At 37.6% G+C, this 23,943-nt stretch overlaps 1 protein-coding gene across 8 annotated transcripts in view; it reads left to right on the forward strand.

Annotated features, from left to right (window-relative positions):
- The window catches only part of nav2b (neuron navigator 2b), a 104,085-nt gene extending 80,148 nt beyond the window's left edge, over positions 1 to 23,937 (forward strand). For 3 of the 8 annotated variants that reach the window (XM_051884233.1, XM_051884228.1, XM_051884231.1), the window contains 27 exons: positions 1,276 to 1,570; positions 2,118 to 2,727; positions 4,107 to 4,481; positions 4,667 to 4,732; positions 5,811 to 5,962; positions 7,096 to 7,272; positions 9,456 to 9,508; positions 10,147 to 10,170; positions 10,547 to 10,621; positions 14,366 to 14,449; positions 14,636 to 14,756; positions 14,846 to 15,015; positions 15,253 to 15,291; positions 15,738 to 15,910; positions 17,538 to 17,618; positions 18,189 to 18,342; positions 18,474 to 18,621; positions 18,711 to 18,808; positions 18,893 to 18,988; positions 19,083 to 19,251; positions 19,345 to 19,580; positions 20,565 to 20,719; positions 20,826 to 20,897; positions 21,346 to 21,542; positions 21,640 to 21,758; positions 21,847 to 22,050; positions 22,152 to 23,937. In XM_051884233.1, coding sequence (XP_051740193.1) covers positions 1,276 to 1,570; positions 2,118 to 2,727; positions 4,107 to 4,481; positions 4,667 to 4,732; positions 5,811 to 5,962; positions 7,096 to 7,272; positions 9,456 to 9,508; positions 10,147 to 10,170; positions 10,547 to 10,621; positions 14,366 to 14,449; positions 14,636 to 14,756; positions 14,846 to 15,015; positions 15,253 to 15,291; positions 15,738 to 15,910; positions 17,538 to 17,618; positions 18,189 to 18,342; positions 18,474 to 18,621; positions 18,711 to 18,808; positions 18,893 to 18,988; positions 19,083 to 19,251; positions 19,345 to 19,580; positions 20,565 to 20,719; positions 20,826 to 20,897; positions 21,346 to 21,542; positions 21,640 to 21,758; positions 21,847 to 22,050; positions 22,152 to 22,277 — 4,269 coding nt within the window. In that variant the 3' untranslated portion in view covers positions 22,278 to 23,937. The remainder of the gene's footprint in view (positions 1 to 1,275; positions 1,571 to 2,117; positions 2,728 to 4,106; positions 4,482 to 4,666; positions 4,733 to 5,810; positions 5,963 to 7,095; positions 7,273 to 9,455; positions 9,509 to 10,146; positions 10,171 to 10,546; positions 10,622 to 14,365; positions 14,450 to 14,635; positions 14,757 to 14,845; positions 15,016 to 15,252; positions 15,292 to 15,737; positions 15,911 to 17,537; positions 17,619 to 18,188; positions 18,343 to 18,473; positions 18,622 to 18,710; positions 18,809 to 18,892; positions 18,989 to 19,082; positions 19,252 to 19,344; positions 19,581 to 20,564; positions 20,720 to 20,825; positions 20,898 to 21,345; positions 21,543 to 21,639; positions 21,759 to 21,846; positions 22,051 to 22,151) is intronic. The other 5 variants (XM_051884232.1, XM_051884229.1, XM_051884230.1 and 2 more) reach the window with 5 other exon arrangements.
- The last annotated feature ends 6 nt before the right edge of the window (positions 23,938 to 23,943 follow it).

The raw sequence follows: 23,943 nt of genomic DNA on the forward strand, positions 1-23,943 counted from the left end.
TTACTGAAAGCGAAACCACACACGAAAACCCATAGGACACGTGTTTGTGCAGCACAGAGCGGCTCTCTCGCACTGTGTGACGTGACAGACAACTAGTTGTCTAGTCCGGTTCCATACTTTCGTTCACACAGCACAGATTTTCAGAGAATGCGGTCGTGAGTCCTTAAAATGTACAGGTGTGAGTTCGATTATAGAATGCGGTTGTCACTCTCGTAAATAACTGAAATGTGTGCGAACTTAACAGTATTAAGGACTCAAATACTAGGACTGACAACCATATTCTGCTGCTGTGTGAGCGTTCAAGTAACAAAAATGTTTTTTAGGGTTTTAGTTAACTATAATTGTGCTAGTAACATGATTTAAAATTCAAAGAGTTTAGAGCCGTGACTCAAAAGTGCATCTGAAGCCAAATATCTGCCACCTTTCACTTCCACACCCTTGTACTTTTTCCCTATATAGTCTCCCCTCATTCTTCGGGCTGGAGTGGAGGAAGGATTTATTGTATCGGCGTTGAGATAACAATGTTTTGGAATTGGCCTGATAACAACTGCAGACTATTAACATTCTTTCCCTGGCAATAATTTTTTATGAGGATTTTCAGTAGCAGCTGAACAACGGACTTTCTAAAAGGGGGTGATGTCATCTTGGCTACATTGTGGAAGGTCATGTAATGGACGAGTTGGCTCTTATTTCTCATATAATCAGATTTTATGATGACTGTTGATGGTGTTGCTGAGTAAATAAGACGCAAATTAGCTGGCGGTGTTATTGCATCTCAGTCATTACAGACATTATTTAATATATCAGTCTAGAGACTTTATTTACTTTTTCATGCAAAAAAGTAATTTTCATCTCAAATATGACAATCCCCTTTGGCAGGGACCCCTATAATGTCTTTTAAATCATTAACTTTTTATTAAGTGTTTTTTTTTTTTCTCTGACCATTCTCTGTGAACCCTAGAGATGGTTGTGCGTGAAAATCCCAGTAGATCAGCAGTTTCTGAAATACTCAGACAAGTCCATGTGGCACAAACGACCATGCCACATTCAAAAGTCACTTAAATCACATTTTTTCCCCATTCTGATTCTCAGTTTGAACTTCAGTAGATCGCCTTGACCATGTCTACATGCCTAAATGCACATATATATATACATACACACTAACCATAGATACTCACACATTCCATAGAATTGCAAAGAAGAGATATATATTCTCTGAGGTTCTAAGACCAGAACATTTCTTTCCGGCTAATGATTTAGTTTTCTCTTCCTCAGCTCCAGACGGATGCAGAGAAGCACTCTGCAGTAAAACACATACCCAACTGGTCCAACAACGACCTTAAACGTTCAGAAGGCGGCTCTGACGGTGGCATCAAAATGGAGACCACAACCAAATGGAACCACAGGTCCTCAGATTTCTCAGATGAATCAGAACGAAGCTTGATGGGTCGCAAGACTCCTATCTCCCAGACGGGCTCTTGGAGGCGGGGAATGACCGCCCAGGTGGGCGTCACCTCCCCACGGACGAAGGCAACAACACCTACAAGCTGCAGCTCACTCAAGACACATGGTACTAGTTTAGACGGTGATGTCGCAATTAGCATAATCTTTAATTATGCTAATTGTCTTTAAAACCTGTATGTCTCCTATCTTCTGTGGAACACAAAAGATACCTTTACCTTTAATTTATTTTTCTTTCAGTTTAGTTTTAATAAATTTAGTGCATCAGCTTACACTTATTTTATTTCACTTAGTAGCCAAGGCAACATTTCTTATTTCCATTTACATTTTTTTTAAGTTTGTTTTCATCTAGTATTTATAATTTATTTCAGCTTTATTTCAATTAAGAATTTTTTAATAGTTTTAGTTAACTAAAACAACACTGACTGAGCCACATCTGTTTTCATGTGGTTTCCTGAGGGAGGCCAGCCAAAGAAATCTCTGATCTGATCACAGTGCACTATAACACCTACATTGTCTTTTGTGTGGTGCTGTGCACCTTTGCTAAGGCTTATGTTCAGACAAGTCCCAACATGGACTGTGCTACTGTATTCAAAACTGTTGAAAACGTGATTTCATTTTCTGCTTGACAGTCCGTGTCGTTGATCATCCCACAGGTAAGACTGACGACGCCAAGGTATCGGAGAAAGGACGCTCCAATGGCACCCATTCCACAGGCGTCGACGACACCAAGAAACCTCCCCTCAGTTCAACCACACGCACCCCAACCAGTACTTTTGGCTTTAAGAAGGCTCCGGGCGCAATGGCGACAATAACCGCGAGTGGAGCTGTGGTAACTAGCGGCTCTGCTACAGTGGGCAAGATACCTAAATCAGTTGGGTTTTCTGGTAGTCGAATTGTGTGTCGGCAGACGGCTCTTGATGATGGATACCTTCCTCCAAGTGCTCGGACGACTCTTCAGTATCGCAGTTTACCAAGACCTAGTCGTACCGGTACTGCTCGCTGTTCAAACCGTACCAACAACTCGAGCCTTGATGCTAGTTTTTGCAATAAAGGTACTGCCACACTTCCCAACCTTAAAAGTCGCAACTTAGTCAAGTCCCCAACTACTAACCAGACGGACCGAGAGAAGGGTATCTTTTCCGATGTGGAGAGCCAGGTACTTAAGACTAGCGCAACTACCCAGACGGGGATGCCAACTCAGTGCCAAGCTGGAAGGCAAACAGGAGGAAAGTATTCAGAAATGTCCTCGCCAACCCTTCGTAGGTAAGTTCTCGACAGAGTTTCGCTTATGAAGATTTGAAAGACTGTTGATGAAAAATGTATTTTGCAAAGCATGATTTCTACTTGATGTGGATGAAAGCACCATTTTAGGTCCCTCAAATATTTACACAGCAGTTCTCAGCTGTGTTGTGCGAGTTCCAGAATATTCTCCTCCTTGGGTGCTGGACGGCGTTCACAGAACTCATTGTTTATCTGAGCGATTTGATGTTGGTTGAGATTCTGAGGCTTGAAAGGCGTCTTCTGGCCACCACAAGTGCATTTTCTTAGGGCTTCTTGATGTTTCTCTAAGACATGGCACAGACCAAGAAGCTAGTGTTTGTTCTAGCTGATTAGCTTGCTAGCTCTGACTGATTGCTCTCCTAGTTAGTAGAACCAGACTACAGATAGACTGATGTTATCTGACCAGTCAGTCCATGAAGTAATGAGAAAAATCAGAGATGCCAGACTTTCCTTATCTCAGATTTTTTTTTTGTGAAGAACAGGGGTGTCCAATCTTGCTCCTGGAGGACCAATGTCCTGCAGAGTTTAGCTCCAACCTGCCCCAACACACTTGCTTGGATGTATTTACTGATCTTGAAGACCTTTATTAGATGGTTCAGGTGTGTTTAATTAGGACTGAGGCTAGACTTTGAAGGATAGAGGCCCTCCAGAAGCAGGATTGGACACTCAACAAACAAACTTGTTAATGAATAGCATAACCAATAATATTTTTTGTAGAATATTTCAGTTTTTTAAATACCATTTATTTATTACAACATAACTCTGTTTTGAAAATGTATCTTTAATGATGTGTTTTCATATTAAAATAGAGTGATTTATACAAACCTAAAATAATACATCACAGTAACGGTTCCTAGGTCACTTTGAATATCCGAAAAACTGACTCACGATTCAGTGAGTCATATCCGAAACTGACTCACGATTCAGCGAGGAGTCACTAACAGCTGTGAATCTAATTTAAACCACTAACTCACAAGCAAGTTTGTAAATATTAGACTGATGCATTAAAAAAAAAAGTCATAAGAGTCATTTGTTGCAAATCGGCCATCGCAGTCTATGCTATGAACGATTCTCTTACTGATTGAGTCTGATTCAAACCGCTAATTTGCATGTGATATTGAGATCTTTTTGACTGACGCATTAAAAAAAAGGTTCACAACAGTCGTTTGCTGGGAAATCACTCATCGCATGCCTGCACTATGAACGATTCTCTGACTGATTAAATCTTACTCAAACTGCTACTTAAGTTGAGTTTGAGACAGTCTTATGAATCTTTTTTATTGACTCAATAAAAAGAACTTCATTGCTGCGTGCCAGTGATTCTGATTCATAGTTAAATCCCTCTCCCCCTTTGCAACCAGACTCTTTGGTAGCAAATCTTGTAATAAGCAAGCTCCGGTCACCACCATGGAGAACATGAAGAACTCCACTATCATCTCCAATCCCCATGCCACATCCATCCAGCAGAATGGTTCTCTGGAGATGCCATCTGTCGCCAGCGGAGGCAGCGGTCCAGTTTACAGTGACAATCTAACGGTGCCCTCTGGAGGTCATGGAGAGCAGACACTTTCCTCTGTGGCCTCCACCCCAGGATCGGCTTTTTCTCCTTGGGGAGGCCATGGCTTCCTGTCTCAAAGCTCCAACCAAACCAATAGTGACTCCATAGGTGTTTCCTTGGGAAAGGAAGATTTATGTCTTAATCGGACCAACAGTGCTAGAACTGGCCTCTCAGAGAGGTAAGAAGTTAATTGTTCAACCATGCTGCTTCCAGATGTTTGTGAAGAAATAGGGTTGCTATCTCTACTGATGATCTACCTTCCTTTACATGTACTCCTCTTTAATCATTTCTTTATCTCCTCTCCCTTTTCTGTCACTTTTATCTGCTTCTTTTTGTTTTGTCTGCCCCTGTACCCTCCTCTAGCCCTCAGTCCTCCCCCTCTGCTAGCCCTAAATTTACCCGCAACACACTGCCACGGAAACAGGACAGGTAAAGCTATGTGTGGTCAAATGATCACTTATGCTTTGTGTTTTTGTCTTGTGACGATAATTTAAAATTTACCTGTGAGGTTTTTACAGTTAATTACATCAGTTTCCTACATGCAACAAACAGTGTGAGCACCGATTCACAAACAAATGACTCTTGAACTGGTTCTTTTAAATGACTCAGTCAAAAAGATTAACAAAACAGTCTCAAACTTGCATCTGAGGGTTCGTTTACATGACAACAATGTACTAAAAATGGAAAAGTTTTTCCTGTGCATTTTTTGCCTACAAACGACACCATTGTCAAAACAAACCCGATCATATGGATCCGCAAAAACGACTAAAAACGCTGTGTTATTCTGCCACGCCAGTAGTTGGCGATGTCACTTTGTAAAGAAACACTGTGCACCCATAGACTGAACACGTAATACACATGCGCATGACGTCTCTGTTTTCACAAATTCACGTTTTTGTAGTTTACAAGGAGACGACAACAATATCATTTTCAAAAACTTGCACTTTGAATCCCCATTTTGCATTTTCAGGCCCCCAAAATGCCATTGTTGTGTGAATGAAAAGCCAAAACGCATAAAAAAAGCGGCTTAACCACAAATTATTTTTATGTGTGATTCAAAATGAACAGTGGACCGTTACTTGTAATTAAAGATAAGTTCACAACAGATTTTTTTATATATAATAAATGATATTTTAATTCTGTCAATCTAAATCTGTAATTTATCTCAAATGTTCCCTAGACAGGAGCCATGATTATGTCAGTGGTATACCAGTAAATTAATAGTATGCCAGTGTAGTTTGTGTTAACGGAGTTTTTTTATTTGTTTTGTACATGATAAGGTATTTATTTCATATATACCTGCTGGTTAAATATTGTAATCTGCAAATAAATATGGGAGTTCATAGCTGTGGACCTGGGTTTTCTGTTACCCACCATAAATTGGATAGCTGTGATTTTCCTGGCATTGTGGTGTTTTTCTTGGAGCTGTTTTCATGAGAACTTTCATGTGAAAGAAAAAACAACATTCTGTTCAATGGACTCACGTACGCTTGTTTTAAACCTGCAGGTATGCCCATGTGCCTCAGGTCAGAGGTCATGAGGAGGCCCGTGATTGGTTGTGCTCCCCCTCGGCTGTTGGACTCGCAGATTCGACCCCCTACACCCCTGCCTCTGCGCTCAGCTCGCCCTCTGGCACACGCTTCAACTTTAGCACACTGGGTAAACACAAGCAAACTTGCGTAACCTGTGTCTAACTTCTGTGGTTTATACTAGGGAGATACTATATATCGGCAAAGACTATAGAATAACACAAGACGTGTCATTCGTATTGTTTTGAATGGGAGAAAGTGCAACGCGCAATATGGCGGAATAAGTCCCATTTTCTAAATAAGAGCCAATCGCCGATTGATAATACTTTGATAACTGCAGCAGCAGTTAGAAGCTCCAGTTCCTATAGAAACAATCAGACACGCGCTTCCTATAGATCCAGCCTTTGATCCAGCCTAAAAAATACAGTGTTTTTTTGTCATGATTCGAGCTTTTAGAAACAAAATTTATGTTGTCAGATTTCATTGGTGATTTCAAATATGAAATTTAATCGAAAGCTTGGCAAACAGCTTTGGAGAATTTGATGTTTCCCCATTCAAAGAGATAGGAGCTGCACTTGTATGCCCGAGAGGCGTTTCAAAGATGGCCGCCGAGTGAAATGACTCGTCTCAAAGGGACTTTATCAGTTATTGGCCAATATTAGGGTTTTTTTTTTTTTGTATTAGTTGTAATTGGTATTTATTTAAATTTGTATTTTAAATGGAATCAGTTGATATTGAATATTTAATTGTTTAAAAGTTATTTAAAAATGTTAATTTCCCATTTTTACATTTTAGATTACCTTTGCTGTGATCTAAATCTCAAAATTAATATCCATTTTTCATGCTGTACATTATAGTGTTGTGATGCCTAAATTCACTTGTAGCATTTAAACATTGATTTTTATTTATTTTTCATTTAGTCAAAATAGTATAGAATTTTAACAGTGATTTATTGGTAATCGGCCATAGCATGAAAATAATTATCGATTTATTGGTATCACACAGTTTTTTAATATTATTTTAATATTATTATTACCTAATGCTAGCAGCTGGGTATCATAACTTGCAGTTAACTGGTAAAAAAGGTTTATGTTAGAATTCTCACATTTAATGGATTATAATTAAATTTTTTGGTTTGCATATGCTTTAACAACTGAAAAATGTACTAGTCTCCCCCTTACTGTGAACTTTGAATGCACATTCATGTCATTAAGTTTAACAGTAGTGCTTTTTTTAACCTTGATCCCTGTGTTGACACTCCAGGCAGTCCCACCACAGCTTTGCAGATGGCAACTTTGCGTGGGACCAATGGTCAGGGAAATCACGACAGCCCGTATGACCCCTACAGTGACCCACGTCTGAGGAATTCCTCAATGAGCCTGGAGGAAAAGAGCCGCACTATGAGCAGCTCCGGATCGTTCCGTGAGGGCCTGGAAGAAGGTGAGACTTCGGAATGAAACTTGTATTGAACAGAGTTTGGTTGTAGTGGAGTTTGACCTATTTTGTGTGTGTGTAATTTGCTATGTATACCAAGATTAAAACTGTTATAATTTCTGTCTGCCATCAATCCATAACGTCATGTTTTTGGAAAAGAGCAAATAGACCTGCATTGTTCTGTTACCTAATAACTAAATGATAGGTTGTCATTAATGTTAGGGCTTTTGACAACATCAGGCTGTAACGTGTGTCCTCACTTGCGCCAAAGCGTAAACAAACAAAGACTGGCTTTGTTGGCCTGGCAGCCTTTACCCCACAGTTAATGCTGATTTGATGATTAACTCGCCTGCCTTGGCTCAACACCACTTGTCCCAAGGCTCTCTTTTGCTTTCTGTATTTATGATTCATGTCTTTCTAAGGCAGTGATGGTGTTGATTTCAATGTGCCAATGAGCAGTGGTGTTTAGGCTTGTAAAAAGAACATAGTTGCTGTTCACAATGATGCATGACTCAATATAATGCCATTTTCAGGGGTATTTTTGCCCCAAGTCTGTTTTTTTTTTATTGGCTCAGAGAGGATTTACCATTAAATAAATGTGTATGTCTTGAAATTAATGTACACTGAAGACCCCCAATAGCACTGTGGTGGTACCATGGTATTATGGTATTTTGATATATATATGGTGTTTTGAGATTTACACAGTACTTGAGGTATTTCAAAGAATACCATGGTAGTCAATTCAGTAATTAAAATTACAATTATGTGATTATATAAATAGAATTATTCTCATATATACTCATGTCATGTAAATGTATTATTTATTGTTAAATATATACTAAAATTATAATAATTTGTGACATAAAGAGATGGACATGGTCAGCAACAATACTCAGGTGGGCTATGGCATTTAAAGATGCTCATTTGGTACTAAGGGCCCAAAGTGTGCCAAGAAAATAATGTTTTCGCCAAATTCTGACCCTACCATCTGAATGTCACAGCAGAAATTGAGACTCATCAGACCAGGCAACGTTTTTCCAATCTTTTATTGTCTAATTTTGGTGAGCCCGTATGAATTGTAGCCTCAGTTTCCTGTTCTTAGCTGACAGAAGTGGCACCTGGTGTGCTTTTCTGCTGCTGTAGTCCATCTGCTTCAAGGTTCGACGTGTTGTACATTCAGAGATGCTCTTCTACAGACCTCGGTTACTGTTGTCTTTATATCAGCTCGAACCAGTCTGGCCATTCTCCTCTGATCTCTGGCATCAACAAGGCATTTTTTAGCCCACAGAACTGCCGCTCACTGGATAATTTCTCTTTTCCAAACCATTCTCTGTGAGATGGTTGTGCATGAAAATCCCAGTAGATCAGCGGTATCCTAAATATTCAGACCAGCCCGTCTGGAACCAACAACCATGCCATGTTCAAAGTCACTTAAATCACCTTTCTTCCTCATTCTGATGCTCAGTTTGAACTTCAGCAGATCATCTTGACCATGTCTACATGCCTAAATGCATTGAGTTGCTGCCATGTGATTGGCTGATTGATTCATAGAATCAACAATATTCATGTTTTTCTAAGGTAAAACAATATAATGGCTTAGGTGATTAAAAAAAAAAAAAAAAAAACTTTCTTGAAAAAAAAATCTAATGTTCACAAAGTTCAGTGAGGCTTTTTGTCCAGGGTTAAAATGTCCCATTAAGCTGCTTCTCTGGAGCGTGAAGAAATCATTTGTTCCTTGAGATTAGTCATAAAACTGATCCCTTTTTGTAACCTCAAAAGCAGTTTAGTTTAAGTACCTCTTGACATAGTTATTTTTTCATTTTGAAAATACAATGAGAGGAACATACAAAATCATAATTCTTTGCGAATAGCCTTGTATCTTAACGGCACATTGAATACCCTTTCATTCACAAATAATGATTTCACAGTACATTTGTTATTTCAAGCTTTTATTGTCTTTTTGTTCTTTCTTGGTTTTTGGTTTGGCAGCACATTAGGAAAAATATGCATGTATAGCTTATCAGAAATATATGGGCTATAAAGGTATTGTTTGCTAAGGTGATAAGCACTTCATGGTGTTTCAGCATGTGCAAGCTTATCCTGCTACTTTTTCATGCTAGTTTGGCAATGACTCACATGCCTCTACGATACTTGAAGTTATTTTGACTGTAGTTTTCTTCTCTTCATAGTTCATGGCTCATCTTTGTCTCTGGTCTCTAGCACGTCATCAGTTTACTCTACGGTGAGTCAAAAGATTTTGAAATGATGCTGAATGCTAAAGTTCAGTGGTTATTTCATATGTCTGGGCTGCCTTGTGATACTTTTGTTAGCTTTGTTCGTTTGTTTTTGTTCGTTAGGTTTTATAAGTTAGCTATACAAAACTTGAAAAAGTGTGTAAGTGTGTAAATTACATTACAAATATGAGAATAAACCAAAGTTTATCATGTAAACACCCTAAACTATGCAAAATCTTATTGGCACATTACAACTTCTCTTTCTCTCAAAGGGATAGTTCATCCAAAAATGAAAATTCTGTCATCAATTACTCACCTTCTTGTCATTTCTTTCTTCTGCTGACCACAAAAGAAGATATTTTGAAGAATGTTGGTAACCAAACAGTTGACGGTATTCATTGACTTCCATAGTAGGAAAAAAAAATACTGTAGAAATCAATGGCTAACGTCAGCCTTCTGGTTACCAACATTGTTCAAAATATCTTCTTTTGTGTTCAACAGAAGAAAGAAACTCATACAGGTTTGGAACAACATGAGGGTGAGTAAATGATGACAGAGTTTTCAGTTTTGGCCTTCTCTTTGCATGGATGCTCAAACACTTTTTCAAACCATTAATCTTTATATCTTCTTCTTTTTCCATCTCTAGCCTGAAGAAAAGGCTCAGACGGAGGTGAGAACAGCATACCTCATTTCTTATAATGTAAATTATTGAGTGTGTTGCACATGGGAGCCTGTAGACTGCCCAAAACACTGTTTTTCTCAGCTGGCTTGTAATTTTAAACACACTTTGATGTAACTCTTTTTAAACCCTTGAAAATTTCCGTGTTTGTCATGATGGTCTTCGTGGTAACTGTCCTTGATATCTACTCTTTAATCTCTGTTTTTTATGTCTGCAACCAAAGTTTCTCTTTCATGCTGATCAAGGGCCAGTCTCTCCTTAGCACATTATTATATGAGAAACCACAAACTGGTTCCACATTAGCTTCAGAAATCAGCTTCTAGCAACATGACTTGTGTTTGAATAACTGACTTTAATGTGTGTTTAGATCCGTAAGCTGCGGAGAGAATTGGACTCGTCACAGGAGAAGGTCTCGGCTCTCACAACCCAGCTCAGTGCCAACGTGAGTACACTAGACAGTCGTTTTGGCATGATTACCCATAATACACCTTCAATACTCACAGAAACACTTATTTCTTTCAACTAATATCTGCATAGCATGGATTTTGAGCGTCAAGCATCATATATGTGTACAAACATATATGCAAGTCAAATGTGTGATAAAGTATTAAAAAAAAATACCAAAAAACTGAAAATTTTTATTTGATTAAAAAGTCACATTGTGAGATATAAAGACTGAGCTCCCAGTCAGCAGTGATAAGAATTTACCAACAGTGGTGCCCATTGATGCACAAGAGCGACGAAAGCTATCTTGTCTGGTCCGAGCCAACAGACAGTCTACTGTGGCACAAGTCACACACAAATTTAATGATGGTGGGAGGAGTGTGTCTATGATGACCCCTGTCCACCATTGAAAGCACCTTCAATGGGCACGCAAGCGTCGGAACTGGACCTTGGAGCAGTGGAAGAAGGTCGCCTGGTCTGATGAATCCTGATTTCTTTTACATCATGTGGATGGACGTGTACGTGTGCTCCGTTTACCTAAGAAAGTGATGGCATCAGGATGCACTGTGGGACGATGACAAGCCGGTGGAGGCAGTGTGATGCCCTGGGCAATGTTCTGCTGGGAAACCCTGGGTCCGGCCATTCATGTGGACGTAAATTTGACACATGCTACCTACCTAAACATTATTGCAGACGAGGCACCCCTTCAATGGTGTTCCCTAGTGGAAGTGGCCTCTTTCAGCAGGATAATGCACCCTGCCACACTGCACACATTGTTCAGGAATGGTTTGAGGAACATGATGAAGAGTTCAAGGTGTTGCCCTAACCTTCAAATTCCCCAGATCGCAATCCAATTGAGCATCTGTGGGATGTGGTGGACCATCAAGTTCGATCCATGGCGGCTCCTCCTCCCAACCTACAGGACTTGAAGGATCTGCTGCTAATGTCTTGGTGCCAGATACCGTAAGGACACCTTCAGGAGTCTTGTAGAGTCCATGCTTCGGCGGGTCGGTGCTGTTTTGGCAGCATGCAGAGGACAAACAGAATATTAGCAGGTTGTCATAATGTTTTGGCTCATTTGGTATATATACACGTATTTGTTAAGTGGTTCAACTGGCAATTTTTAAATGGTTTTTGGCTTCGGGAAGTTGTGGTGTTATCAAAGTTGTGGTTAGTTGTTACAGAACCGGTTCATGTTGGATTTTGTGCCATAGACTTTAACAGCTGGTAAAAGAGTGATTAAACCTTTGTTCTGGATTGTGTGCAATTGGATGTGTGTCATACGCCTTTAAGTGGAATTATCTGCTCAATAACAACAAATATGACAGCCCGCATTTGGCCTACACAACCTAATGAATCGTCACATCCTAAAACCCCTATCCATCTGTCAGCTCTCATACAGGCTTCACCTACAAAACTGGAGGCTTTTGCACTTCTGGCTGTTTGGTAAAATTTTACACAGAAAAATGCACCGACTGCTACTCTGCTTGAATGAAAAAAATCCCTTTGAGGAAGATTTATTGAAGGTTATCTGATGTTTAAAGCAGCACATGCACATGCCCAAACACAAACCTGTGACTCCCTCTGATGGAAGTCATCCAGATCACCAGTCCCTTGATTATCAGCTCATGTTGCATGTTGATACGCTTGTTGTGTTGTGTACGAGCGTGGTTGCTCATTTTTGGCGGCTACAACTGAGCAGAAATCTAAGGTACACGTCGTCCTCTGTGCCTCAGTTCACACGCAGTATATCACCCCAGAGATGTTGAAAGGCAAAGCTAACCCCACTCGAGCAGTCATTTGGCAGCCTCTGAATCATTACCCATCTTTGAGGAGGGTCTGTGAGAGGACTAAACCAAAGCGCCTCAGACACAGCAAGAGCCACGGTAGCGGGAGTAAATGGAGGAAGCGAGAATTCAGTGAGGTGGGCTGAAGATCGTGGTTTGATTGCTCTGTTTGTATTTTTTGAGCTGTTTGTTTTGTATGATGTTACCTTGAGGGGGGTTATTTTGAGGGTTTTGATTGATGATTTGGGCTTTTGAGATTAATCTTCTGTTGTTGTGTAACCGGTTGTGTGACTCATAGTGATGACTGTTGTGTATGTGCTTTAGTGAACGTTACTTTGTGGTTTTCCATATACGTACCACAAAAGTTTAATTAAATAGCAGTTGTGGGTGTGTTTTGTATATTGTTTATATCACAGTCTTATCTCACTAAGTAGTATTATCTTGAATATATTATATTATTTTTAATTATAATATATAAAATAATTTAATTATTAATTATATTATTAAAATATTAAATAGTAGTAAATAAGTATTATAAGTATAATGGTTTAAAAATAAGTAAATATTATTAGTAGTAGTAGTATTTAATATTTTGTGTACACGAGTCATTGACGAATAAGGTTTTTAAAAGTGTAAAAAAACATAATTGAGATATAATTAATTTTGAAGTTTTATTAAGTGTTAACAATGAGATTTTGTGGTTTTTATAATCAATTAACACTGCTTTTGTCTTTTTTTTTTTTTTTTTTTTTTTTTTTTCCCAAGATGGACAATATTTGTCACCAAAAAAGTCATTCAGTTTAACCAAAATTTCGGTTTTACCGAATGACACTTTTGGTTATACCGAATGACGATATTTTCAAACAATGCTAGCAGTCTGATATCTAGCTAGCTAGCCTTTCAGACACCTTTTCAGACTTCATTCACATCCTGTCACATGATATTGACCTGAATGACTTGATCCAAAATGGTCCCTTTATATTGGTTACTCCGAATGACATCAATGAAATTTTTCCGGACATTCTTCCTCATAACAAAGCAATGACTTTTACACATAATTTTAATCCCATTTTGCACTATGTTGATATATGATGTTATAAAATCATGCCAGAATAAAAAAAAATACATACATTTATTACATTTTAAGATATTTTAAACACAAATGAAATGGCTGTATTGGCCTTTGGACGGTTAAACCGAATGACCTTTTGACACTTCAAAATCTTTAAAATATCTTTATATGTTGCAAAATATAATTAAAACCTTTTGATTCAATAAAAGAGATCTAGTTGTACTACCTTACATACTTTGGATGTCATATTTTTGTTTTTATTATTATTAAGGCCTTTGGACAAAAAAAAAGACCCGTCACGTCATTGACCCACACACACACACACATATATATATATATAATAAATAATAAAATTACATAAATTAAGTACATTTTTATAATACTGTTACCTTCTATATTATATAAAAATGACCATTCTATTCAATATAGTTTCTAAAATAGTGTATTATATGTATTATTATATTTATTAGTAGTAGTTATTATTTTGTAATTTTATTTATTTGTTATTGAAAATATATTATCAATATGTTTTTAAAAGATATTTCTGTGTTTATATTCCTGGTTTGTTTACATTAGTTTAGGGTCTTTAAATTGACAATAGAGATGAATGGGGCTTTTACCAGTTTCTACAGCTTAACAACCCGAGTTCATGCCACAGCTTGTCTTTATCACAAAACCTAGTCTCACAGACATATTTGGCACTTTTAGATGCATTACTGACAAGCTGCAACCCACATTTTTCTAGAAATGTGATCGTACTTTAGTTGACTGCTCAACATCTGGTTTAACTCCACTGCTGCTTTGAGTCTTTGTCCATTTATGGCATTTTGCTTATTAAAATAAAACTGATTTACTTCATAAATGAAATTGTGTGTGTCCCCAGGCTCACCTTGTGGCGGCTTTTGAGCAGAGTTTAGGAAACATGACCATCCGGCTGCAGAGCCTGACAACGACAGCGGAACAGAAGGTGTGTGGGTTTTTTTTTTTTTAATGTGGCATGAGAATATCTGAAGTCCTCATGAAGATACTCTAACCTGAAAAATGTACAATGTGAGAGTGTCCCTATGAGGAAAACAGCATCATAAAGGGTCTAAATGGCTTCTTGTTTGGTGTCTAAAAATTCTTTTATCGTTTAATGTCGTTTTATCTGCAGGACACAGAGCTGAATGACTTGAGGAAGACCATTGAGCTCCTTCAGAAGCAGAACTTGGCGACTCAAGCCACCATCAATGGAGTCATTAACACACCAGACCCAACATTAACAAACCACAAGGGTGAGCTCTCAATGTCTTTAGTACAATCAAATAAACAGTATCACATTTATTGCCTATGCTTCATTTTTATTATTCTTTCTCTCCCTCAGTTTCTCTAGACTCTGTCAGCGGGTCGCCTCAGTCCCAGCGGGAGTTGCGGATCCACAGGCAGCCTTCCTCGGACAGCGTCTCCAGCATGACCAGCGCCACCAGCCACTCCAGCATCGGCAGCAACCTGGAGCTCGACGCTAAGAACAAGAAGAAGAAGAAGAATAACTGGGTAAGTGTTCCAGCATGTTCATCCAATGCGTACAGTGTTTCTGAAATATCTAATAGATGCTTCTTTCCAAGACTAAACAGGCTATTTAGAGTTAGATCAATGCTAGATCATTCTTGGTGTGAATGGGCCTAGAAATGTGGGTTGATATTAGCTGGCTTTAGGTGTTTGCTTTTGTTGAAAGTTTAAAATAAATATCAGTCATCAGTGTCATAAATTCATTTGTCCTCTTGTATTCAGGCTGTATCATCTGGTGGAGGAAAAGCACCTGATAACTATGTATGTGATTCTAACCTTGTTGTTGTAGTATTGATGATGATGTTGTGTGGTTTTAGAGATGGCACCGGTGTTTTTACCACTGGATTTATTTGATTTTTGTCGTGTAGGTGATCTCCCCTCCTTCAGAATGTGTCGTAGACTGGATCCAAAACACATTTTTAGATTATATTAAACTCTACCAGCTGTTAGAGCGTTTAACATTTTAGCTAAGGTGTTAAAATATGTTTTTTGTCCGATTTCCCCTGTGCTTCCATGTCATGGTACAGGTGTATGAGGTAAGATGGGATAAATATCTCCTTCAGAATATCTTTAATATAACCTTTTATATTCCTTGAATGTTTTGAAGGGTTAGTTCTTAAAGATAAACTTAAAATAAAAAAAGGATTGTAACTGCTAACAGACTTTGTGATGAAAGTATCATAGTAATAGATTTGTTTCTTCCACAGCTGCGGAGCTCCTTTAAACAAGCATTCGGAAAGAAAAAGTCTCCCAAATCGGCTTCCTCTCACTCGGACATTGAAGAGATGACGGACTCTTCTCTGCCATCTTCACCCAAACTTCCCTATAGCGGCTCGACTGCCTCTTCTCCCATGATACGCAACTCCCACTCCAACTCCCTGTAAGATCCTCACAATAATAATAATAATAATTTATTATTATTTATTATAATTATAATACATTTATTTTATTCATTTGTTATTCTTTTTTATTTAATAATAATAATAATAAAATCTTTTAATAAGAATAGTTTTACAATAAACCCAAACTAAACCCATAATTCCTTATTCTGTTTTTATTTAATCTCAGAGTAAGTGTGCAGGAGTTACTACATTAATAAAAAAATAATTTTATTAATAATAATTATTTATTACTGTTTATTATAATTACTAATATTATTAGTAGTTAGTATTATTGTTATAAATATATTTTTAATTAGTTTATTATTTCTTATTTTTATATTAATAATAATGTATTACTATATTATTATTATAAATCATATTTATATTATTTGTTATATTTATTTTATTTTTATATAAATTATTTGTTATAAATACTCAATGTATTATTATTTTTTTTTATAATAATTATAATAATCTGTTAAAGGGTTAGTTCACCCAAAAATGAAAATTCTGTCATTAATTACTCACCCTCATGTCGTTCCACACCCGTAAGACCTTCGTTCATCTTTAAGACAAAAATTTATATATTTTCGATAAAATCCGATGTCTCAGTAAGGCCTCCATTGACAGCAAGTTAATTAACACTTTCAGATGCCCAGAAAGGTACTAAAGACATAATTAAAATAGTTCATGTGACTACAGTGGTTCAACCTTAATGTTATGAAGCGGCGAGAATACTTTTTGTGTGCCAAAAAAACAAAATAACGACTTTATTCAACAACTTCTAGTGATGGGCGATTTCAAAACACTGCTTCATGAAGCTTCGAAGCTTTACGAATCTTTTGTTTCAAATCAGTGGTTCAGAGCGTGTATCAAACTGCCAAAGTCACGTGATTTCAGTAAACGAGGCTTCGTTACTTCATAAGTGTTTCAAAACGTTTCGAAATTTCAATGGTTCACCACTAGGGGGCTTGACTTTGGCAGTTTGATACGCGCTCCGAACCACTGATTCGAAACAAAAGATTCGTAAAGCTTCATGAAGCAGTGTTTTGAAATCGCCCATCACTAGATATTGTTGAATAAAATTGTTATTTTGTTTTTTTGGTGCAGAAAAAAATATTCTTGTTGCTTCATAACATTAAGGTTGAACCACTGTAGTCACATGAACTGTTTTAAATATGTCTTTAGTAGCTTTTTGGGCATCTGTAAGTGTTAATTATCTTGTTGTCAATGGAGGCCTCACTGAGCCATCGGATTTTATCAAAAATATCTTAATTTGTGTTCCGAAGATGAATGAAGGTCTTACGGGTGTGGAGCGACATGAGGGTGAGTAATTAATGACAGAATTTTGGTTTAGGTAGCACATTTCTGGAAACTTCTTAAGCCTCGTTTTGGACGGAGGAAGGATTTATAATAGACAAGCACCATTTACAATGTGATTTAGTCTAGGACTAGGTGGTGTTTTTGGAAAATACCAACCATTTTATAAACTAAAAAGTCACACACACCCAGAATTTATGTCGCTACTGAGTAACTCTCAATGTGATGGCACTGTCGGATATAACACTTTATAAATGGAAAACCCTCAGAGTTTCTCTCATGGTTGATATATGTGTATGTTCATAGTCCTCAACTGTCCTCCCTGCCTGCACACGGGCCTGTCTGGGGCTGTAGCAGCAAGACCATGAGGTCTGCCTCACTGGCACGGTAAAAGAGAATGGCACAAATCATACCAATATTTCTCAATCTCTGATGATCAGTTCCAAGAACACAATGCCAAGAACAGATGTTCAGCCAATGACTCCTAGATTAGCCTTTCAGGACTTGTTCATCCTGAGCAATTAACAGTTTTAAAACACTGTGTGCCCTGATTCATAAATAATTAAATATTGCTGCTCTTTCTGAATGGAGGTATTCATTCACTACTTCCACAGTTCATTAATGGAAAATTCACTTTCACAGTTAATCATTTTCTGATGGTTTGTGATTTTTCCAAAACACAAAACAATAAACTAATCTTAAATTATTGTGGTGTTTTATTTTGTTTGTATTTATTTATTTTGTTTATATATTGCTTGTCTTTATTTGTTTGTGTTTTTGTTTTATATTTTGCTTAGTTTTTTTTTTATTTTTGTTTTGTGTTGATTTTTTTTTATTTTGTTTTTGTTTTGCTTTGCCTTTATTTTTGTTTGTTTTTGTTTTGTTTTACTAATGCATTTCAAAGTAATCTTGTTTATTTTTTTTTAGTGTTTGATATTATGTATATGTTTGTCACAGGATCTCTGAGTGTATGGACAGCGACGCTGAAACAGTCATGCAGTTGCGCAGTGAACTGCGCGATAAAGAAATGAAACTTACAGACATCAGATTGGAAGCTTTAAGCTCTGCCCACCAACTGGACCAGCTACGAGAATCCATGAACCGCATGCAAGTGAGCATCTGCTTAAACACATTTTTTAAATGCGCTCATACATGCTTATTCTTGCTTATACATTCAATATGATTTGATGTAATGTTACCTAAATTTGTAGAGGTGTCACAAACATAATTTTATACTAATAGATTGAGATCGAAAGGCTGAAAGTGGAAAATGACCGATTAAAGATGGAGAGCCGGGGAAGCGGTAGCAGAGCTCCTTCTCAGATGTCCATCTCCCCTTCATCTGTGGGCCTTTCCTCTCAACTCAGCCTCACAGAATCCACAAGCTTAGGTATAAAAGACTTTTCAACTTCAAGAACTATGGTATTTTTCAAAGAAATCTGGCGTTATAAACTGTTGAAATTCTCTGTTGGCTTTTAGATATGTTGCTAGAAGACAGTGGAGATGGAAGCTCCTGGAAAGATGGACAACATGTGAAGGTTGTGGTCAGTCTGGAGAAAGATCCAGAGTGGAAAGAGGTACAAGTCAAGACATTTCAGCAAAAATAACCCAGTGATCTCATCAGTGTCGCTTCAAGCAGTTCTTTGTGTTGCTTTTGGCAGGAGTGTAGACCTTCTCAGTTCTTGCTGGGCTGCATTGGTGTCAGTGGAAAAACCAAATGGGACGTACTAGATGGAGTAGTCAGGCGCCTTTTTAAGGTACAAAAACTCCTTAGCTTACAATTTAGTGACATTTGAGCTGAAAAAATTCTTCGCAACACAATCACACGTCTCGTTTCTGTCACTCCAACAGGAATATATCATCTACGTAGATCCTGTCACACAGTTGGGTTTGAACACTGACTGTGTGATGGAGTACAGCATTGGAGACATCCATCGCGCCAGTGATGCAGATACACCAGAACTCCTGCCCTGCGGTTATCTTGTGGGAGAAAGCGATACCATCTCTGTCAAGCTGAAAGGTACTATTATTACTCTTTTATAAGAAACTACACCACTGCATACATTGACAAAAGAGTTCCTCATGATCCAAATCTTCTTCTCTCCCTCTACAGACTTGTCTGACAACAGTCAGGACAGTTTGGCGTTCGAGACGCTCATTCCAAAGCCAGTTCTGCAGCGATACATCTCTCAGCTTGAGGAGCACAGACGAATCATCTTTTCAGGGCCTTCTGGGACAGGAAAGAGCTTTTTGGCCAGCAGACTGGCCGAGTACATGGTCCGAAAAGAGGGAAAACAGCTGGAGCATCAAGCAATCGCCACTTTCAATGTTGATAACAAAACTACTAAGGTCAGTGAAGCTGCTTGAATAAAAAATATGGAATGCAGTCATTTATTAACAGGTTTATATGCTACTCAATGTTTATTGCCAACAGTGGGTGATTGTGGGAAGGATTAGTTCACTATTAAATGAAAATTACCCCAAGATTTACTCATGCTCAAGCCTTCCTAGTTGTATATGACTTTCTTCTTTCTGATGAACACAATCTGAGTTATATTAATAAATATCCTGACGCATCCAAGCTTTATAATGGCAGTGAACTGGGACCAACAAGTATGAAGCTAAAGAAAGTGCATCTATCCATCATAAACATACCCCACACGACTCTGGGGGGGTTAATAAAGGCCTTTTGAAGCGAAGCAATGCATTTTTGTAATTTTGTAAGAAAAATTTAACAAGTTATGAAGTAAAATATCTAGCTTCCGCCAGAACGCCTTCCGTATTCAACTTAGGAAGAAAGTGTAACACCTCTCGCAGTTCAAAATGTTTACACTACATCCTACGCCTTCCGTATTCAACTTACATAAAAAGCTTTTTTCGTAAGTTGAATACGGAAGGCGATCTGGCGGAAGCTGGATGTTTTACTTTATAAAGTGTTAAATATGGATATTTTTCTTACACAAACGCATTGCTTCACTTCAGAAGGCCTTTATTAACCCCCGGGAGTCATGTGGAGTATATTTAAGATGGATGGATGCACTTTCTTGAGCTTTATACTCGTTGGTCCTGTTCACTGCCATTATAAAGCTTGGTTGCATCAGGATATTTATTAATATAACTCCGACTGTGTTCATCAGAAAGAAGAAAGTCAGATGAACTTAGGATGGCTTGAGGGTGAGTAAATCTTGGGGTAATTTTCATTTTAAAGTCAACTAATCCTTTAAGTAATTTAATTTAATTGAAACAGTTTGAGTGCTAAAAAAACAAGGTTTTGCTTTCAGCGTGTGGTAAATTTGAAGGTTCTTGTAGTAAGGCACAATGTGTATTATACAGGAGCTGAAGCAGTACTTGTCCAACCTGGCAGACCAGTGTAAGAACAGTGAACCGGCTGTGGACATGCCTGTGGTGCTCATACTAGATAACCTTCACCATGTCGGATCACTGGCCGAGATTTTCAACGGCCTGCTCAACTGCAAGAACCACCAGTGGTGAGCAATTCACACAACGGTTTATATCAATGAATGATTCTAACTGTGAAAATGCAGATATTTTCATGTTTCACGATATATATTTAATTGTATTATTTTTTCACAGTCCTTACATAATTGGAACCATGAATCAAACCCCATCACCCACCCCAAATCTGCAGCTTCATCATAATTTCAGGTATCATCCCATTCACATTACAGTGTGATGCTCTATTAGCATTATTATCATGTTTATTCATTTTCTAAAATTATATAAATATATAGTAAATCATTAAAATAACCTTTTTTATTTTCATATATATAGTTTGGATGAATGGATGGATGGATGGATGGATAAAATAAAAGCATTTAAATAACTTTTTTTAAATTTGTATTTATGTATATGGTAAATAGCATCATCAGTTTAATTTGCTTTTTTCTTATATATTTATTTTACTTTTAAAATAAATAATATTTAAAATATAATTTAAAAAAGTGAATAATTATATATTATAGCATATTCAACTGGAGTTAGCTGGTTGCTATACCCCAAGTCTCCACAAGAGGGCCCACAAGCATTTCTCAAAGCTTATTTTGCTTGAGCTTATCAAGGTGGAACTGGTCTTATACTTGGTCTCTTATTTCAGATGGGTTTTATGTGCCAATCATACTGAACCAGTGAAAGGTTTTCTGGGTCGATTCCTCCGGCGGAAACTTCTAGAAACCGAGATCAGCAGTCGTGTGAGGAACGGCGAGCTAGTTAAGATTATTGAGTGGATCCCGTGTGTTTGGCATCATCTCAACCGCTTTCTGGAAACACATAGTTCTTCTGATGTCACAATTGGTAAGTGAGACCACAGCCAATCACAATCACCCAAATGCCTACATGAGAATTTCTCAACCCCTTCTAATGATGGTTTATATAAATAAAATCACCGCAGGACCTCGGCTCTTTCTGTCCTGTCCAATGGATGTAGAAGGCTCGAGAGTGTGGTTCACTGATCTGTGGAACTACTCCATCATCCCTTACATGCTGGAGGCTGTGAGAGAAGGGCTACAGGTAAGAGCATCTTCCATCATGTGTTGAATTTGTTGCAGTACTAGGATGCTAAAGCAAGCAAACGAACACTTGCCCATGTGTCCTGCAGATGTATGGCCGTAAGGCCGCATGGGAGGACCCGGCGAAGTGGGTGATGGAGAGCTTCCCTTGGGTGGCAACTCCACAGCAACACGAATGGCATTCCCTGCTGCGACTTCGGCCAGAGGACGTAGGGTTCGACGGGTACAATATATCTCAGGAGGGCAGCCCAGGCAAGCAACCTGCTCAGGGAAAATCAGAAGAAGACCCACTTGTAAGTTGTATCTGTATTTACTCATTATAGAACTCAAATATCTCTTATGGATATATATATATATTTTTTTACTATATACTAAGCTGTTCCTGTCACCACAGATGAATATGTTAATGAGGCTGAAGGAGACGGCCCACTGCACAGGAACGGAGAGCTACGATAGTGATTCCACCAGCAACAGTCACCAAGATGATATGCTGGACTCTTCGTTAGAATCTACACTGTGAAAACACTTTAAAATGTTAAATTACAAAACGGAGACTTTTGAATATCAGATTCGGGTTTTCTATGAAACTACAGGGTGCTGGTAACCTTCAAAACAGGGTGCTGGAAACCCTGAAAAATCATAATTGCTCACTAAGACACTAATCATCACCTGAAATGTGAGAAAAACATGCTCAAGAGCTTCAGAAAGCGTCATTTCCTCAAATGGACTGTAGATGGCGGTATAAGTCACGTTTATTTTCATTCATATTATACTAAAAGGATCTCATGTTGCAAGACTTTAATGCACTAGTGAACTTCTTTGGTGCTGAACTTGATAAAAATGCCTTACAACTTTTGTGTAATGGGTTGAGATGGGCTAGCTTATGTCTTAGATTTCTAACTTTCTACAAATACAAATAATGCAAGGACATTTATAGCCTTCAAATGGTGCACTATCATTGGGACCTAACAGAGAAATATAGTGTAATAATGTGAACTATATTGTGGTTGCTTTTTGGCAACAAAAGAGTGTTTTGGTAACTTGTTCTTATCATAAAGAGATTTTTGGAAAAGTATTGAAAATATCAAAGTGAATACTGTAAGATTTATCATTTTGTGCCAGGAGAATATTTTGTGCCTCTTAATGTAGTACAGTAATCTCTATGCAATATTGTAGCATTCAAAGAATATTTAACTTTCTGAATCTCTGGTAAAACTTTAGTCAAGTTCTGATGACAAAAAAATTCTGAATAAACAAAATCCATCACAGACATCCATCAAGTGACAATGTAGTGGCATTATACAATGCAACCCTGTTTGTTGATATTAGGAAGACTTACAATAAAGCCAAAACCGACCTCAATTTCATAAATTCTTATTCCCAGCCTCTTCCCAAATAATTCTACAAGGAAAACTGAATAAAATGGGAGTCCTCTTTGTTCAGTGTAAGAGTATGTTTTACTAAATTACTTGTTGAAGGGAGAAAGAAACTATTGTGTGCATTGAGGTCTGTACGTACTGAAGATCTTGGGGGTAGTTATACATACATTTGAAAAGGTCTGGCACATGGATCCGTGTGATGTGCTTTAGTCTGAATTGAGGGTTAGCGTGTCTAGTGGCCCCCTCAGCAGTATTAATGTGGCAAACATTAGCATGAGGTCCAAATGGATTACTGGGAGTTGCTTTATTTAAAAGATTGCATTTTTTTTGTTCACCTAGAAAATGTTGTTGTTGTTGTTTCAAAATGTTGGACCATGTTTTAATAGAGCTTATACAGTATTTCTTTTCTTGTTTTTTTTTTTTTGTTTTTTTTGTTTTTTTTTTGTGTGTTATATCCCGCCAAATAATCTTGCTGTGCTTCAAGTACTGCCAAGATTTTTTTTTTTTCACTTACATGTGAAAACATTTGTGTGAATATAGCCTATTGAAATGAGAGTTAAATTAAAATAATAAGAAGCAAATAGTGTCTAATTTTCCATAAATTGCAGGTAATCTTAGAAATAAGTTTGATTTTATTTGTGTATATTTTCTGTTGTACGATATTTTTGTAAATATTTGCCTCATATTTTTTGTTGGTAGAGTTTTTAGAGTTTTAAAGTTGTTAATGTTTAATGATGTTTTTCAGTATAGTGATCTCATGTTACCCTTTTTGGAATAAATGTGATCATTTTCCTGTCCAAATATCAG

Source organism: Ctenopharyngodon idella, chromosome 24, assembly GCF_019924925.1.
Source record: "Ctenopharyngodon idella isolate HZGC_01 chromosome 24, HZGC01, whole genome shotgun sequence".
NCBI lineage: Eukaryota > Metazoa > Chordata > Actinopteri > Cypriniformes > Xenocyprididae > Ctenopharyngodon > Ctenopharyngodon idella.